The sequence below is a fragment of the Barbus barbus genome (assembly GCF_936440315.1).
Source record: "Barbus barbus genome assembly, chromosome: 24".
NCBI lineage: Eukaryota > Metazoa > Chordata > Actinopteri > Cypriniformes > Cyprinidae > Barbus > Barbus barbus.
Genome location: NC_136752.1, coordinates 11,829,339 through 11,848,513, shown reverse-complemented (window position 1 = coordinate 11,848,513; position 19,175 = coordinate 11,829,339). Strand labels below are relative to the sequence as shown.

General features: G+C 36.6%; 1 protein-coding gene across 2 annotated transcripts in view; it reads right to left on the bottom strand.

Annotated features, from left to right (window-relative positions):
* Nucleotides 1-19,175, bottom strand: part of LOC306844003 (trafficking protein particle complex subunit 8-like) — a 54,998-nt gene that overhangs the window by 31,008 nt on the left and 4,815 nt on the right. The window contains exons 2-15 of one of the 2 annotated variants that reach the window (XM_079375794.1): nt 16,895-17,089; nt 14,515-14,598; nt 10,749-10,838; nt 10,085-10,259; nt 8,550-8,703; nt 7,448-7,532; nt 7,067-7,332; nt 5,181-5,296; nt 4,959-5,109; nt 4,727-4,827; nt 3,997-4,102; nt 3,163-3,294; nt 2,155-2,379; nt 720-828 (exon numbers count right to left, since the gene is read on the bottom strand). In XM_079375794.1, the coding sequence (XP_079231920.1) occupies nt 720-828; nt 2,155-2,379; nt 3,163-3,294; nt 3,997-4,102; nt 4,727-4,827; nt 4,959-5,109; nt 5,181-5,296; nt 7,067-7,332; nt 7,448-7,532; nt 8,550-8,703; nt 10,085-10,259; nt 10,749-10,838; nt 14,515-14,598; nt 16,895-17,089 (1,989 nt within the window). The remainder of the gene's footprint in view (nt 1-719; nt 829-2,154; nt 2,380-3,162; nt 3,295-3,996; nt 4,103-4,726; nt 4,828-4,958; nt 5,110-5,180; nt 5,297-7,066; nt 7,333-7,447; nt 7,533-8,549; nt 8,704-10,084; nt 10,260-10,748; nt 10,839-14,514; nt 14,599-16,894; nt 17,090-19,175) is intronic. The other variant, XM_079375795.1, reaches the window with a different exon arrangement.

Genomic DNA, 19,175 nt, shown 5'->3' with positions numbered 1-19,175 from the left:
TGTGAGCAGCCCCTCAGCACTACTACTACTTTTAAACTCTCATTTGAAATTCTCGCTGGAAATTAAGTTTTTTATCTGAGTATATAAAAGGTGCTGTTCATTTCACTGTGGGCATGATGGGGAAAAGGCCATCGCAACTTAATGTGGATGTTAAAATATGTCAGCTGAATTTATCATCATCATTACGCCAGTCTTCAGTGTCACATGATCCTTCAGAAATCCTTCTAATATGCTGATTTGCTGCTCAAGAAGCTTTGTATTATTACCAGTGTTGAAAACCAGTTGTGCTGCTTAATATTTATGTGTAAACTGTTACACTTTTTTTTTTTTTTTCAGGATTCTTTGATGAAAAGAAAGTTCAAAATAACAGCATTTATTTGAAATAAATGAAAATAAAATGTCAAAATGTCTTTACTGCCACTTTGAATTAGTTTAATGTATCATTGCTGGAAAAAAAAATAATACTTTAAAAATGTATGGACTAGTTTTATGGCATTTTGTCATATTTTGGGGGGATTTTACCAACCCTAACCTCTGTTCACTTTCATTGTGTGCATGAGAGCAGCATGAATATTTAGCTAAATATCTCCTTATGTGTTCCACAGAAAACAGTTTGGAACAAAATGAGAATGACTAAACGACAGGCTTTTTCATCATGTTCGTGTGACCTATCACTTTCTTGTGTACATGAATGTGTGAGACAGACAGAGGGTGCTTACCTTCGGCGAGTCTGCGCTCATGGCCGAAGAACACGCGTGTTTGTGAGCTGTGCAGGCAGGGCAGAGGCAGCTGCGGGAGGGAGCTGTCACCGGTCACCTGACTCATGCTCTGAGGGCAAAAGGTCAAAGTGTCATAAACATCGCTTGAAGAAATGGCACTTCTTTTCACCTACAAGTTGTACTCAGGCATTCACTAAGACAACAAAGCTCATGTGATCACGCAGTGCTTCTGCACAGAAAAAAATATGACAATAAATGATTAGTGTTCTTGCTGACACCAAGAACTATGAGTATAAAGATAACTATAGCAATTTTTTAACAACGTTGAAATAAAATAAACTATACATATTACATTAAACAATTAAAACAGTAAAAAATTTGGCAAAAGCACAAAACAGCTCAAATTAAAATAATGAAAAAAAAAAGTTCAAAATGTAAATAAATACTACAACCGTATATAAATAGTGCCGTCAAATGATTAATCGCATCCAAAATAAGTTTGTGTTTACATAATAAATGTGTGTACTGTGTATATTTATTATGTATATATGTGACCCTGGAGCACAAAACCAGTCATAAGTCGCTGGGGTATATTTGTAGCAGTAGCCAAAAATACATTGTATGGGTCAAAATTATTGATTTTTCTTTTATGCCAAAAATCATTAGGATATTAAGTAAAGATCATGTTCCATGAAGATATTTTGAACATTGCTAAGAACTTCAGTTGAACAACTTTAAATGTCATTCAAAATTTGGGGGTAGGTAAGATTTTTAATGTGTTTTTGAAAGAAGTTTCCTATTCACACCAAGGCTGCATTTATTGAATCAAAAATAGTGTAAAACGCTAATATTGTGAAATATTATTACAATTTAAAATAACTTTTTTTGTTGTTGTTTTTTTCACTTGAATAAAATTAAAATGAAGAAACCATTTTTTCCCCCAGAAATCCTTAATGAATAGAAAGTTCAATATCGTACAAATATCATGAATTAATAATTCAGAAATATCAATGGTTGCACTAGGGGACTTTGATTTGCTAGACAAAATATTTACTATATTATTACAATAATACATATTTTAAAAAGCAAACGTTTATCAGATTAAAGTAAATTTTGATTTCATGTTTGTCTTCACACAAAGTAGATAATTATAATGTTTTAATAACCACTATAATTCTGTGAAAATAGGGAAGTTCACTCCACAGCTATAACGATAACGACACAAAAGTACAACAACATTATCCAGTTGATATCCAGCTGATGAACAATAATAACTGGCCGGAGCGCAAGCATTTAAAGTGGCAGATGGCATAACTGCAGCGCTCTCTTAAACGTTACGTTATCGTCTGTTAGTGTGGACACTAGTATAGTTATCGTTCTTGATGTGAATGAGCCTTAAGTTGAACACAATGTGATGCCCGTGTGTGTTTCTAACCTTGTACACATAGAGGTATTCCCTGAGGAAAGCAGCCTGCTGTACAGCCGACTGTTTGCTGTCGTTGATGAGAATGTGCCGGAAGGCGGCCACTGCGTTCTCTGGCTGCCGCAGAGTGAAGGACTGCCTACCGATGGTGAAGTTGATGTGATCTTCAGCCAGTGTCCAACCTTTACCTTTATACACCTGCAAAGCCTGGCAGTAGCACCTCAATGCATGTCTCTTCTGTAACAGAAGGAGAGAGAGTGTGAACTGACTGACACATTAAAAGAATGCGTCTGCGTCCATGAGAGCGCTTCATGTTACTGCAACATCAATAACTTTCACAGTTGTTAAAGCAGCGTCAGCTTCCAGGTGAAAATTGACAGCCTGACCTCATCTGACTCTGTAAACACAGCTTTTTCTTAAGAGCCAGTGCCTTTTCAGAAGTCTTGTAAGCTTTTGATTTATTCAGGGCAGTAAGCAGCAAACTTAGATGAGTCAATCAAGCTTTATCTGTTACAGCGAGATATCAGCATTATGAGGCCTGCCGTAATGATCACACGACAGAGCAAGAGTATGTGGGTGATATGATCAAAATCTCCTATATTGATATAAGTCATTTTATTTCACGGTAACACATACATACATATATATTATATAAAACGAGCGACCGCAAAAATAATGAGTGTTGTCGTCACGTGCGCTCTCGCCTCTCTGGCAGCACAGAAGAAACAGTCTAGCTGACAGCACGTGAATATAGCCAAATTAGTTCTCTTTCACTGCTGATTGCATTTTAATGGCTTAAAATAATTTATTTTTAAACAGCAATGCTTAAAAATGTGTGCAAACAATAAGTTTTCATGACGTTTAATGTATTGCATATCAACCTTTTTTTACATCAAGGCCCTGCACTGTCAAAGACAAAATCTGAAAACCCCTGAATACCTGTTTTATTACGTATTACTAATGCTGACAATGACAGATGTGTACATTTTAGGAAAGTGTTTCTTGTGTCTGCTGTCATACCTGTCCAGCTTTGCTGAAACGATGACCAGCGAGTATCATGTGGAAGGCAAACTTCCTCACCATGGGGCTGCGCATATTAATGAAGCAGTGAGCTGCCTGCTCCAATAGGAGTGCGCTCCGCAGGTCAGAGTCCTATCAGAGAGGGAAAGAGGAAGTGATGTGAATTGGCAATTGGCCTAGCCAAAAATAGGAGTTTAAAGTGGGAGCACCTGTTTGAAATGACATGCTTTAAAACATTTTGGCTGCATCCGAAAACTTTTTTTGCGTTTTTGCACGAAGGCACCTCATGAAACTGATTTCGGAAAGGCTTCTGAGGCAGCGTAACTGTTTTATTATCTACAACAAAATAGAACGAGTTTTGCTGATAACTAAACAAATATTTAGCTACTATAATACTAATTTCTCACTAGGAATAAGTGCAAAAAGTTAATCAGAAATATACATTTTTACACAAACTAAACACAAAACGCAACTTTCAAGGCCTTTCCACACGGAGCGCAATGCGAAAAGGTGAGGCGAATTCGTTTCGTTTTTTTGCGCTCAGTGTGGAAAGGCCTTCAGACACCATTTTTATTTTGTAGCTCAACCGTCATGAAATAGAACGCACAGGATTGTGGGAAACCAAAGGCAGTAAAGGATACATCTATGTTGCCTTCTAAAATCGATCAAATGAAGGCATCTCATGAGAGAGGAAGTGAAGCGTGTCTTGATGCCTTCCTACCTTGGAATGTGTCCTCCGAAGGCAGCATTTTTCAGTTTTCGGATGCAGCCTTGGTTTAGTTTTAGTAATTTAGATGCGATTCAGAAACGCTATCAGCTGGGACTTGAGCTCACCTCACTGGTCATCTTGATCAGAAGTGTGGCAGCATCTGAGTATTTGGTCTGACTCTTCAAAATCTCAGCACTTAAAAGACAACACCGCTCAGCCAATAGCATGTTTCTGTGACACAAACATAAAAAACAATGTCTTACACACATTATATGCATGCAGGTTTCTAACAAAATCTGAAAGGTCCTTCCATCAAAACCTTACGCATTTAAGCAACATAAACTGATGTCTGACCTAAAAGCAGAAGCAACGACTAAAATTCATTTTATTTAAAGAACTAATAAAATCAATACAGAATCTAATTTAAAGTAATTAAAGTCACAAAAAATGAAGCAATGCCTAAAAAAAAAAAATGAAGCAAGAATGAAAATGTTATGTTATTGAGTTAAATTATTAGTAAAAAAAAAAAAAATTTAAAACTAATTTCCATAAAATACTAATAAAAACTGTAAAGTACTAAACTTATTTTTGAAATTCAGTATGAAACACTGAAGCAAAAATTCTAAATAAATAATTTATTAATTTTAAAAGAATTAAGAATTAATAATTTCTTAATTTGAAAAGAATTACATTTACTTCATTTTGTTTTTAAACATTTTACATTTAAAATACTAAAAACATTATAATATTTGATCAAATAGCATATAAATGGGGGTGGGCGGAAAATAATTCCATATGAATCAACGAAGCAGTAACACGCTACAAAACCAAATGCAAGTGAATGCATGTTCTTACTTGCAAACGTCTCTGTAAGTCTGAATGGCCGTGTCCATGTAGTGTGCTGGGTATGGCCTGGGTGCCCCACTCTGCAGAAAGGCAGCGACAGCAGCCATCTCCTGTAGAGACAGAGACAGCAGGCAAGTTCAGACAGTATTACTCTGATAACCCATAGAAACAGAGCTAGAGTCCCTATCTGTGGAGCTAATTTCAAGCTGCAGCTGCGCTATGACTGTGGTGTGCGTCTCACCAGCGCTCCAGCAGCATACAGCATGGCCTGGTCAGAGAGGAAGTCCTTCTTGGCAGTGTGGTAGCAGTTGTAGGCCAACTCATAGTGCTGAACGAGGAAGCAGAGGTCGGCCATCTTCCTGATCTGAAGCTCTGGGGCCTCTGAGGGATAGCTGATATCACAGGGGACAAAAGTCAGATAAGAACAACAAAAACTATTTTATTTGTACTTCAAGTCACTTACAGCAGTCCTGCAGTGTTCTTTAGTTCAGCAATACTCTTCTCTGGGACTTTCCCTCCACCAAACAACTTCTTAGTGGCGGAAAAAAGAGATCGGCTCAGACCTTTTCTTGAGACAAGCTAGAATGAGAGATAAATAAAGATGAAGAAAATGACAGAAAAGAGAAATTCAAAAGCTGTGCAGAACAAGTCGGCCATCATCGCGCTTCTGATGTGAATGCTGAACACGCGCTGCTCACACTAACAACTCCACTAACGCCTGTTTCACATCATAAGCGTCTTAAAGACATCTGCAGTCATGCTGCTGCTGATCCAGAAAGAGCAACACAAACTGTCTTTTCAACCACACATCATTATTTCTGTGTTACAGACATTTAAATAACAGAACTAGGCCTACTGGGATAAAAGCTTATAGTTTGGTATAAACACTTATTGTCTACAGTAGCGATCAAAACAAAAGTATCTTAACACTTGTATTGTAATATTTATCTTCCGCAAGGAGGTGGCGACAACCCGTTTAAAAAATGTATTTGACACTGAATCATTCATTCAGGAGATTCCAACAGTGAAACCAGTTTTATTAACTGAGACACTGACTCCATTGAATTTTTATTTTATTTTGTTCAAATTAATGTATATTTTTAAAAGACTTAAGCAATGAACATTTTGTCAGAACCACTAGTAAATTACATTATTTTGTTTAGTTATCTAATATATATATTATTTTTTTCAGAATCACGATCTGCAATTTATTTTTAAAAATTGTGATTCTCAATTTATCCAGATTCTTGCAGCTCCAGTTTACATGTAGTTTATTACTGCATATAATTCATTAAAATAGAAGTTTAATTTCATAAAGTACAGGTTGATTTCAAAATGCACCTACATTTTTTTTGTATTTTGTGTTTTTCAGTTAAATAACAGACTATTTTTCCCTATATATTTCATCGTTGAGGATAAAAAAAAAAAAAAAAAAGTCTAAAAATCTTGTCTCGTCTTGTTCTCGTGAACCCAGTCTCCTGTCTCGTCTCGTGGGATACGCGTCTCATCACACCCCTAAATAAATAAATAAATAAATAAATAAATATATATATATATATATATATATATATATATATATATATATATATATATATATATATATATATATATATATATATATATATAAAATTAAATAAAAAATACATTAAATAAATTAAATTAAATGTATATTATCTGTTATATAAAAAATATTTTTTATATAACATAATATGCATTTAATTTATATTTTTATATATATATATATATATATATATATATATATATATATATATATATATATATATATATATATATGTTAATAATAATTCAATATATAAAGTACATAATATTCTTGAGATGTTGATACTTTTATTCAGCAAGTGTGCATTAAAACTGAAAAAAGTGACTGTAGGGATAATGTTAAAAAATAATGTTCTAGTTGTTCTGTTCTTTACATTTATCAAAGACCCTGGTAAAAAATGTTTTACAAAAAATATGAAGCAAATGTTTTTAACATTGATTAGAAGAAAGGTGACACTAAAGACTGGAGTAATGATGCTGAAAATGCAGCTTTGCATCACATGAATAAATAAAATTACATTTACAAAAATATATTAAAATGGAAAAAAGTGATTTTAAGTTGTAATATTTCAAAATATTACTGTTTTTTTATTAAATAAATGCAGCCTGGCTGAGAACACAAAACTTCTTTCAAAAATGTAACAAAAAATCAGCCCTCAAACTTGGCATTATCTCAAAATCCATAACAAATAAAATACACAACTACTAGGAAAAGCGAAGAAAGAGTCAATCAATGCAGAGACTTGAAGTGAATTCGATGAAATACATGGCTGGTTTGCGTTTATGTACCTGGTCGTTTAGCTGCCGTATGTTCTTCTCGATGTGCGGCAGTAATCCTCTGAAGGTGAACTCCTGGATAAACTGCCGGATGTGGTCGTGGTCGTTCAAGGTCAAGCAGGTTCCTCGAGGGGTCGGGGTGGTGTGAGAGGTAACGCTGGCCTGTTTTTGAGGCCTCATCGCATCCACATTGTTTACAGACTGACTGGCGTTGTTGCTAGGGTAACCGGCATCAGTGGGCTGGTCCAGCTGCAGAGGATGAGCCTCTGAGACGCCGTCTGTAAACACAAGAGGAACATCTAATTAACATTAGACAATCATTCAATCAATCTCATCAATATGAGGCTTATAACCAAAATCCCTGATAATGGGGTTCAACCGTGCTGGTCTAACCTCTATTGGATGGATCAAGACCATCTTCCTCAGCGCCGATGTTGTTTTCAACCGCATTACTCACTGCAGATTCTTCATATAGCTCCTATAAAACAACACCAGGGATGAGGAACATTTCATTTAGCTGACCCAATTCAATTTTCCAAATTCAGAGAAATCTAACAGTGGTACAACGGAGTAATTCCATAAGGCCAATACATGTTGAAAGAAACTGGCATAAGATAATGTAAGTCTCTAACTTCAATAATGTAAAAACAATTAACACAGCAATCAAAACTATTTTAGTTTTACAAATTCACATTCATTATAAAAAATTATGACCTGAAATTGTTACCTTAAAAAAGTTATTTTATACCTGATTTAACCTTTAGAATTTAGTTTTGTTGGTATACATTATGTTGATTCAGCGATATCAAATCTTTTTTTACTTGAGTAAAAATGTTACTATTTTTCCGTTAACAGTTTTCAGTGCTGTTTTGCGATAACAGTGAAAATAAAGACTGAAAAAACATGGAAATTTTTGCAAAAAAGGTATTAGAGCAGTTTTAGATTATCACCTTTGTGATTTGACAAAAATCTAATTATCATAAATTAAAATAAAAATAAGTTTAAAATAAAAACTGTTTACCTGCATTTCATGTGACCATTAAGCATTGTCAGACAGCCGTGAACAATCATATAATTAATTTGTTATATTATTGATACATTAGCATATTAACAACATTTAAATATTAAAATCTCAGGGGGCACTTCAAGGAAATATTTTAGATTAAATGGGTTCAGCTGACAAAAGTTTGAGAATAATATTTTATAAATTAACTCATTTTATTGACCACAGTGAAAGAACACTATAAAATGTATATTATAATGTGTAATATTATTTTAGAATTATAATAAAATAGTTGTGATTTCTTCCGCCATGGTCTACAAATTAAATTTATTAAAAATAAAATATTGCATTACACTTGTTGCATTACACACCCTGGATTTGCAAAGTTTACGTTATAAAAACTCAATTTTGGCCACAATAAGCTGCTATGTGGACCAGACCTTAGTTTATGAGTTGTATGTTTAGAGCCTGAAGTGAAGTTGTGGCACTCACAGGGTTGTGTATGCTGGTCTTATGCAAGTACTGACTCCAGGGGTCCGGCATCTGTTCGTCCGCGCCAGTGCTACCACTCCTGGAGTTTATCTTCAGCAGATAGCAGCCCTGAGTACCATACCGCTGTTTCATATCCTCGTACACAGATTCCGCTCTGAGAGACACAGAGACAGACATCAATACTTGTTCTATACCATCATAAATATATAGGACAGCCTAATCTTTCTCCCCACAGTCAGCTTATCTTTAATTCATCAGACCTTGAGGCTGCAGGCAGCACACGATTACCGGAACTGGCAACTTATCTAAATGCAGAGAACTCTCTGAGGAGGAAGTGGAAAGGAAAGCAAGCATTCCTGTCAGTCAGATGACGTCAGAAATTAATATTCATAAAAAAAATAAAACGCTTTGCAAATGCAGTTCATGTTGCTTTTAAGATTCATTTTTATTCTACTCATAATGCTTTCTCTAATTAAATGTACACAATTACAAGGGAGAAGCAGAAATGTTTTCTCCTGGCATCATCACTTAAATTTGAATCCCTGAGGCAGTGTTGGGTACATGTTTCCAGTGTTAATCAACTCTGCTCGTTTAATTGCAGAATCAGAACAAGCAGTAGGAATATCAAAAGCTTTGAACTGCATTCAAAGCATTTATGATTCACTAGGAGCTGGACATTTATTCCAGACATCAGCGACATTCTAAAAGCGGTTTAATTAATAATAATTTTCCAGTGAAACTAACGATGATGAATCGTGAGAGAACACATGCTCACGTACACGTAGCAGCTCATGCAAATGAACACAAAATCACAAAAGTAATTAAATAACAAAAAGTTATAAAAAGTTAAAGTCCATCCCCTGTTGTCCTCTCACATAAACATTTTATGGTTAAAGGACTCATAAAGCTAGAAGCAATGGTTTAAAAAGAAAAAAATGTGTTAATTATGGATTTGTTTCAAAGTTGTGTGAATTGTGGATTATGCTGTTGTTTTTATCAACTGTTTGGACTCTCATTCTGACGGCACCCATTCACAGCAGACCATCCATATTGGTGAGCAAGTGATGCAATGCTAAATTTCCAGAATTTTCTTAAGAAATAAAAAAGTTAATGATTTCCCAAGCGTTGCACTTCTTACAAACTTCTTAAACTTTATCTACTTTTCAGTGTTTAGTGTCTGTAGTGTTTAAGTTTTTAGTGACGCATCCACCCAAATTTGTTTTTCAAATGAACTCACTGGAGGGGAAGATTTTGGGTGAATAATGACTTCAAATTCAGACTCAGAATACAGTTCTATGGACTATTTTTATGGAACCAACCTTTCTAACTATAAACTGATGTTGCAGGTTTGGAATGACGTGAGGCTGATTAAATAATGACAGCATTCACATTTTTGGGTGAACTATTTATTCAACCCTTTTACCATCATGTGAGGCATGTGTGACTGTTGACTGTGTAAAAGTTTGATAAAGTTTGAAAACATAACCAAGGAAACAAGCAACACAGGTATAAGAGAACACTTAAGACACACACACCTCGTCTCGTCTCCTTCACTGATATCGTGGAGCAGGACGTAATATTTGAGCGTGTTGGGGATGAACCATTTGGGATGAGTGTATTCCCCACTGTGCTGGATTCGGTGCTGTTCCTGTGACAGCTTGAGAAACTGCTCTGTCGGCACCGTCTCATGAGACGACACCACCAACATACCTGCAGCCGAGTTCAGGAGATCTCACAGAATACAGATGAACAAAACTGAGACTGACAGAAAAGGGTGCTAAACTGTGCTGTACATCTTTTTTTAAAACCAATTAAATAAAAAATCTGGCCAGACTGGGTAAAAAAGTTTGGATTTTTCTTACTGTTACCAAGCGTGATAAACTACCCTTCTATAGTTTGGGGTAAGTAATCATATTAGAACGATGCGAAATGTAATAATGCTTCACGGTATTATTTTTATTGTAGTTTTGATCAAATAAATGCAGAGTTGGTCATCAATAGACAGTGCAGATTATAATTTATAATTGCTATTTTATTAAATCATTTACTACAAACTATACTTCATGACATTTTATAGCAGTCTTAGCTAAACGTTATATATGGTTCAAATTTCAATGCATCCCTCGTGGCAAAGAAAGAGGAAAAATACAAGCATAAAAAGAAATGAGGTAGTTATTAGCAAAGAATCTGGAAGGATACAGGCCAGGTAGTGGTTGAGGAACTCGTGCTCTGATGCTGGCATGGACTGCAGGAAGTTCTCCCGGTAAGTCTCAAACCATGGTGTTGTTGCTGTAAGATAAACACAAAGAAATATTGTCTTGTTCAGAAACAAGATTATTACAGGCCGCGTGACCAGCCCTCCAGGCGGAAGAGGAGAGAAGCACATTATGAAAGCCAAGACAGAAAAAACCACCCAGAAATGCGATATTCACTGGAAGAGATTATAACAGATCAAATTTTTACAGCAATATAACAGACACCAAATTAAAGAACGTTTAAATCCAACAATCTAATACTTTCCCAGTCATTTATTTAAATGTAAATACAGTTCTTCAAAAAAAAAAAAAAAAAAAAAAAAAAGTGGCACATAAAAGCTCTTCCTTATTCTGCAAATATAAAGCATAAAGATCAAGGTCACATGAGTGAAATATTGTGGCCAAAAAAGTGTATTGTCAATTGTTTACAGTGTAGTGATGTACCGCTCACAGCAGCTTCCTGTTGGTTTACGAAGCAACCTGAACCGGTTGCAAAATCTTTTGGAGAAATTCTTATTGAAATGACTTGATTTGTCCCACAGAAATTCACACCTTAAATCACTTTGAACACTTAATGACCTAATTAGCATTCAACCCCCTTTTTTTAAGAGAAACAGGATGTTCAAAACAAGTTGAAACATTAGTATTCATGATCAGTTTTCCCCTTTTAACTCGATCCAGCAATGAGAGGGAGATGAGGATGCACTGATGTTTATGCTCCAGCTTCATTAGCTGAGTTCCTTGACATTTCGTCTCAATGGATGGCTCCCTCAGAATCATTCATGACAATAAGCACACGGTATGATGCACTTCACTCTGGCAGCCACAGAGAGGGTAGAGCTTGTACACCGTATCTACACTACAAAACAACAAAACCATACCACTTTCATTCAAATCAATGAAGCGCACCACTTGCTTGCAGTGGCTCTGATGATTACAACTGCAACATTCCAGTGAGAAGTTATAGGCTGATTTATATACTTTTTCTTTTACTTTTATTTTCTTTAACTTTTATATGGTCCTAAAAAGGTCCAAAATCTGGCCTATGACGACAAGTGTACCATATTAATGCTTTATATAGACTTCATTCAGATACTTTGCAAAGATGATTTTATTTAAAACAAGCATAATTTTTCAGAAACTTGTACACTGCACTTAATATGTTTTATGTAAGAGGGACAAAGAAATATTTAGTTGAACTTTACCTGTTAATACTATTTTTGGATAATGAACACTGCAATTAGCATACCCCCTGCAGTAATGATGTTAAAGCTGCTAATTATTTTTAATCATAATTACAATTATTAATTTGAAGTAGCCTCTATAATTCACAAAATGATTAAGTATATCTAAAAAAAAGTGTCTGATTGATGCCTCAAGAACATAAACTTAAAACCAAATATTTACATATGAACAAAAAAGTAAAGAAAAAAATCTAAACATTTAAATATTCACCTATTTTTTTACTCAGAGCATTAATGTACCAATACAGAGTTAAAAAAAGAGTGTAAATGTAAAAAAGTGTAATGTTTTAATTGGTTATTTGGTTTAATACTGCATTATACATCACTTCACTCTAAAATACAGACACATTTCTGGTTTTTGGAAGTAAAAACTTTGAATTACCATAAACTTTATGTTGAAAACAGCAAAAGGTCATTACCAGAAGTCACTGGATGACAAAAAACATATGAATGTATTGTATTTTAATAATTTTGCTTATTTTTATTGTCATATTGTCCTCTTCTCGTTTGGCTCTGTTCGAAGGCGGTCGCATTTTTCTTCCCTCCCTCCCTATCCTGAACTTCCCTGCTTGCTCTCTAGTATTGTCCTGTCCTTCTTAAGAGACTCTCGCTGCACTATTTACAAAACCGAAATTATGGATCTGATCAACTGGTCTCTTAACGCAATTGACACCATCTTCTCGACTAGAAGAGCGGGATCTGGAGAACCGGAATGTCCCGCTGGGACGTTTGCTGCTGGCTACACGATGGACGCATGGGAGAGATGGCGGGTCGTGTGTCTGGCGGCTCTCTCCGTGGAGGACATTGAAGACATCTTCTTATTCGGAACAATGATAACTGGGTTTCTGCTATGTGGATTAGGCGTTGCCCTAAACTATCGGAAAATTAAGGAGACGGGACTGGCTATGCAAAACCTCTCAAGGCTGCCCGTCATGATTGAGGCTGTAGGCAGAGCGGTCGCCTCTGAAACAGAGACGATTAACCGCAATATGGATTCGATCACGGCTAAGCTCTCGGCTTTGGAAAGGAAAATTGATGGACAAGGAGATCAGAATGGACAATGAGAATAGCTGTGAAACTGGAAGACAGCTCTTCGCCCAAAGACAAAACAATCTTATCTCTTTCCGGCTTCCCACAACAGAACGGCTTGGCAAGGCCGCTCTGGTATCAACTCTCCTGTGAATACTGCAGGGAGACGCTCTTTCCTCCCTCCCCCATCAAACACCTTGTTATTGTCGGGCGCTTGTGCTCTGTCCAAGGTCGTTTCCATGGCAATTGCTATGTCGCATCACAACCTGCGAACTGAGTCGACTGGTTTGGAGTGCTGGCGAAACGGATTTCAAGGCATACGAACTCACACGAACTTACACATACACACACTCATACACCTCCCTACCCCCATCCCACGCCTTCGTCGCTTCATCTTGTCAGTTGATAACGGGTCTGTGTGTTCGCGCTGTAATGGCTGCTGGCCGGATGGCTGTTTCGTCTGAACTAGGATTACTATGCAAGTTATGTTCCTGTGTTGACTGTGCTCCATGCTGAGGTTTTTGTCTGTTCTCACACTACACTCTCGTTCAGGAGCGTAGTGTGAGGAAAATTTTTTTCTCCTCTCTTTCCTCATGTTATGCTGTATTTCTTCTTCTTTATTGCATTTCGTTGCCTTGTACCTACATGTGCAATGACAATAAATTGAATCCAATCCAATCAGTAATATGCATCAGGATGTTGTGTGTTATATTTTATGTTATTTAGTTAATGTTTATAGCATTATTTGTGTTTATGACCCTGTGCACATCTATGAGTACTGGCCTCGTACAGGCACAAATATGCCAACCATAATATTGGAAACATTGTTACAGTATTTTTCAGAATTTCTGGCTACCATAGTTGTCTTTAACTGTAAATTTAACAGAAAGAAACCAATATTTCACATTAAATCAAACTGATGAACTGTGTTAAAATATATTCTGCTTGAATTCAGAAAAAGTGCATGTAAAGTCAATCTCTACTTCACAGCAAAAGGAATGATGGATCTACAGAAGAAAAGAAACTAGACTATAAAGTGACACACACTCTGACTGAATGGGTAGAATGACTCATTGGACTAAAATCTCACAAATAAACTGAACCCAAACATTTCTGAAACTAAAAAATTACAGTCAAAACTGATTGTCAATTGGAAAACGAACTATTTGGATGTACAGTAACTGAAGAGACCGCCAATCCATGAGGAATCCAATCCTCCTTGACAAAGCTATGAACACGTCTATTGAGAGTTTCAGCACAATGAGTCTCAAACACACACAAAGCTAAAGAACCACCAACATCCTGAGAAAGAGGAGGAAGCTGGATTGGAAAGAGGAAAGGAGATTTAGTGACAGTTCTGCTACGGAGCGAGCCGGGCCGGGAAATGACGTGGAAAAGGCGTCTCACGCACTCCCAGCAGGGGAAGGAAGGGAATACCTGTGTAGTACTTGGACGAGCTCAGCTGGGTGAGTGTTTCTTTCCAGTCAGAGTACCAGGGAACGCTCGCTTTGACCGTGCGGTCTGAGAGGAGAAGAGACAGGCATTCTGGTTAAAGCTTACTGACAGGAATCACAGAAGCGTAACGCATCCAAAACCAAAACACAAACAGCAAAAGAGCATTGTTCTAAAATCCAGTGTCTCCCGCTTTGTGAAAAGGCTATCTACTAAATGTAGGATAATGAAATAGACTCAGAAATTACATATAAATATATATAATTTGTAACATACTTCGCCCTTGAGACATACATAAAACACAAACTACTGGTACCAGTTCTAGCAGTAATCAAAAAGTAGTAGTAATCTAAAATTAATCAGAGCCCTGAAAGAGAGTTTGCAGATTGTGGATGGGATGATAATTTTGTTTAAGGAATCAGGCTTTATTTAAGTCTCTACCTGCTGAGAACTGGAATAATAGCTTAGATATGGAGGCTAAAGGTCAAGTTCACTTTCAAAAGCATACATTGAAAAAGGTGTTCTCATATTCAGGTGCAATATGTTCATTCAGTTAAAAGAAGGATGCTGCTGGTGTAGAGAGGTGTGTTAGTGTTTAAATTTCGGGGCTTTGTTGTTAGGCCCACCCAAGTGAAAGGTGCAACAAAGGGACCACGTGGGGGACGGGCTCTACTGGGAGCCTACGTTCTGAGAAAGGACCAAACACTTCACGCCCATTATTCAAAGGGTTAACAGCACAGCATAGCACACGTGTGTGACCTGACACACACCAGAGGAAAACATGTGTATGAGGGTCAGAGCTCTTACCAAAAATTCATCCACAGGAGAAGTTGGAGAATGGGGGAGAAGAAAAATTTAATTATAAAAAAAAAAAAAAAAAAGATCAGAAATGATAAAACATAAATGTGTAATGCAAACCAAACCCTTTAATTTCATGGACAATTACAACATTTAATTCTCATTTTTCCCCTCAAGGGCTCTGCTGCCCACATCAGGTGCTGACATTAGAAACTACTATGAAATGAGTCTCATTCAAAAAAAAGAAAGAAAGAAAGGTTGATATTAATAATTTATTAAAAACTTTCAAAAAATGTTTACAAGCCCCCTGCAGAACCTATAATTGTCTTCTTTCTTTGACAGTGTGATCATAATATTTTCTGTCAAGAAGCAACACATTTTTTTTAATTTTCATATTCCTTTTCTAAAATGTTTACATACCCCCAGCAGAAACTATAACTATTATATTTTTTTAATAATAGATAAGTGTTTTGCATTTAAAAAAGAATAAAACACCAAAGTATGTATTATTTATTCATTCATTCAGCTGTTTAACTGCAGACCTTAAATCCTATAAAATTTGTATTAATAGTATAAAATCCAAATTTATCCCATTTTCTAGAGGTCTACCATTACTTTGGAAAATAGAACTATTATTTTTCTGTGCATTATATCAATTTCATATCAGTATACTATATTGTGATATATATTGCTACCATAATGAAGAATACTGTGGTTGCTTATATTGCCCACCCATTGGTAGCATACATCTAAATCCATAGACAAAACAGCTGACTAATGGCGCTTTTCCACTGCATAGTACGGCACGGTACAGTTCAGTACGGCAGTTTTGGGGGGTTTTCCACTGGGTACAGTACCTGGTACTTTTTTTAGTACCACCTCGGCCGAGGTTCCAAGCAAGCCGTACCGTTACCAAAACATGGCGTGTAAACTCTGCTGATCACTGATTGGCCGGAGAGTACCGTCTCTGCCTGCGTCATTGAACTTGCGGCACGAGACACAACAGACCCGCTAGATTTAAATCAGCACAGCCAGAGAAGGATCGAACTGTTTTGAATGGGAGCACCTTTTTTAACAACCAAAAATGGCTGTTTCGTTGGCTGTTGAGGAAGTACAGATGTTCCTCTCGTTGATAGCCGAGGAGCGGATCCAGCGAGAGCTTGATGGAGCGACGAGGAATTAAAAAGTTTTTCAGGAGTCACGTCAGTAGAGGCGGCGCAACTATAACGATGCGTGAATAATCCCGCCCACACTAAAAGCGGTACTAAACTGCAGTGGAAACACAAAACGAGCCGAACTGAGCCGTGCCATGCCGTTCTGAACCGAGCCGAGTCGTACCACGCAGTGGAAATGCGCCATAATAGTCACATACTTCATGAAAATGATCAACATTTCAGAGATTCTGCAAGGGCTACGTAAACATATGCTGCATAAGGAAACAACCTCTCAGTTCCCATTTTTGTTCACTTCAGGCCCATTTCCTACTTTAAAAATGTGGCAGTAATTTAATCTACGGATTTCCACTGGTGAAGTAAAAGTGAACAGAAAAGTCTTTGCAAGCATTTACCGCTAATGTTGAGGTCGTAGTCTCCAGCCGTGATGATGTTGGCGGGCGACCCTTCAGGAGGCTGGCAGACAGAGACCGCCTGGCTGAGGAGTCTCTGCATATCTGGGGTCTGTGGAGGCCGTGTGTTGATTCCAGTCACGCTGATCCGGAGGCCCTTCACCACAACCACCTGGTTATTTGGGTCACGCAGGTGACCTAAAGTACGGTAACAGGAACAAAAAGACGGTTGGTGTCAAATTAATAATGGTGCTGCTAATTCTTCTGAAGCTTTTTTCTAGGATCAGGTTCTAGATTTAAAGGGATAGTTCACTCAAAAATGAAAATTCTGTCATCATTTACTCGCCCTCAAGTAGTTCCAAACCTGTATGAATTTCTTTGCTCTGCCGAACACAAAGGAAGATATTTTGAAGAAAGTTTGTAACTAGGTTGTTTTGGGGCACCATTGACTTCCACAGTAGGAAAAAAAATACTATAGAAGTCAATAGTGCCCCAGAACTGCTCTGTTTCCCATATCAGGGCTCGCAAAATCGCTCGCCCGACGTCCCGGGGCTATTGTGCTTTCCAGTCGGGCTACCAAAATGAATCACTGCCCTGCCCGACGGGCTACCTTAAATACAGGGCATGGAATTTAAGGCCTTAAAAAGTTTTAAATACATTAAATGGTATAAGAAAAGTCTTAATTGTAATTTCAAGAGGTCTTACAGTTGGGGGTGGAAAGGCAAGAATCGCGATACGGCTGGAAACTTCAAAAGGCAATTATGTAATTGAATAAATATGAGCGCTGTACGTTTAAAGTCAAAACAAGGCACGGATGTCTTCGTGAATATATCTCTGAAGGGAACCGACTATCCTCAGAAACGTATCGTTGACATTTTAATTTAATCTTGCCTATAAAATGCCTGATGAAGCAGCGTTTATGAGCGCGGTGCTGCTTTATTTCAGCGGCCGCTCTTAAAGCGCCACCACATGGCAGAGAATGAACTTGCATTTCCAAAAAGCCTATATATATTTTTTTTTTAATTGAATGCATGAAAAAACCAATAACAATAGTCATCGTCAAATCACAACAACAGTCCAGGGTCAAAAAGCCTATCTTATGTTTAGATCGACCCATGTTTTTATGTAGCAAATACATAAGAGTTGTAAATGCGAAAGAAGTTAATGTCCCACATGAAAAAATACTATAGTAATTTATAGTAAATAAATACTATAGTGTTTTTGAACAATACTATAGTAAAGTACTTTAATTTGTTGTGGTAATTCTATAGATGCTGTGGTAATATAACAACTATAGTAATAAACAAATTAATTTACCCAAAACTGTACTACGTTTTCTACAACTATAGGGTATACTACAATACACTACTGTTTAGTGTAGTAAAAACTAAAGAATACTAAAGTATACTGTTTATATGTTCACTACAGTTAATACTACAGTATGCTGTACCATTCATTAAAGTGTTGTAAATACTATAATATATACAGTATAATACACTTTACTATAGCATGGTTCAAAAACACAATAGTATTTACTATAAATTACTACAGTATTTTTTCATGTGGGGTGCCTTCTAAAAATCCAAACAATTTAGACAGTAATATTTATGCTTTAAATTAATATAATAATTCATATGTTTGACTTATCCCTTTTCATAAAAATGATTTAAAGGCTGAAATACCTTTTTTGTTTGTTTTTTGTGAAAACCTGTATCTGAAGTGTAAATCATGTCATTTTAAGGCTTAATGTTACCACAGATATTGTCCAACACCACTCATACGGTGTTCATTTTACTTGTGCAGCTCAGTCATAAATTGCCTTAAATTGATTCTAAAAAAATTCTGCAGATACCCTGTAAATAGTAAAATAAAACTCTTTCCTTGATATTCATTGATTTGTGTATTGAAAATGTTTTTGATTGACATTTATGGTATTTTTTTAATTGGGCTAGTTAAATCCATTTTCGGGCTACCAAAATCTGAAGAGTACCTGCCCGAAGGGCTACCAGGGATTTTGAAATTTTGCGAGCCCTGAACATATCGTCCTTTGTGTTCAGCAGAACAAAGACATTCATACAGGTTTGGACAGTGCTTGAAGTGGGCCGGTACGCAGTATACTTGTATATTTTAGCCTTTAGAGTACCTGCACTTTTTTGTGCACTTCTGACATGTTGCCGGTACTCAGAGTAAAATCGTCAGGGTCTGGGTGATTAGGCTATATGATCCCATAAATGATTAGAAATTATATAGAAACTACGTAAATCACACTACCCAGGTGGGATCA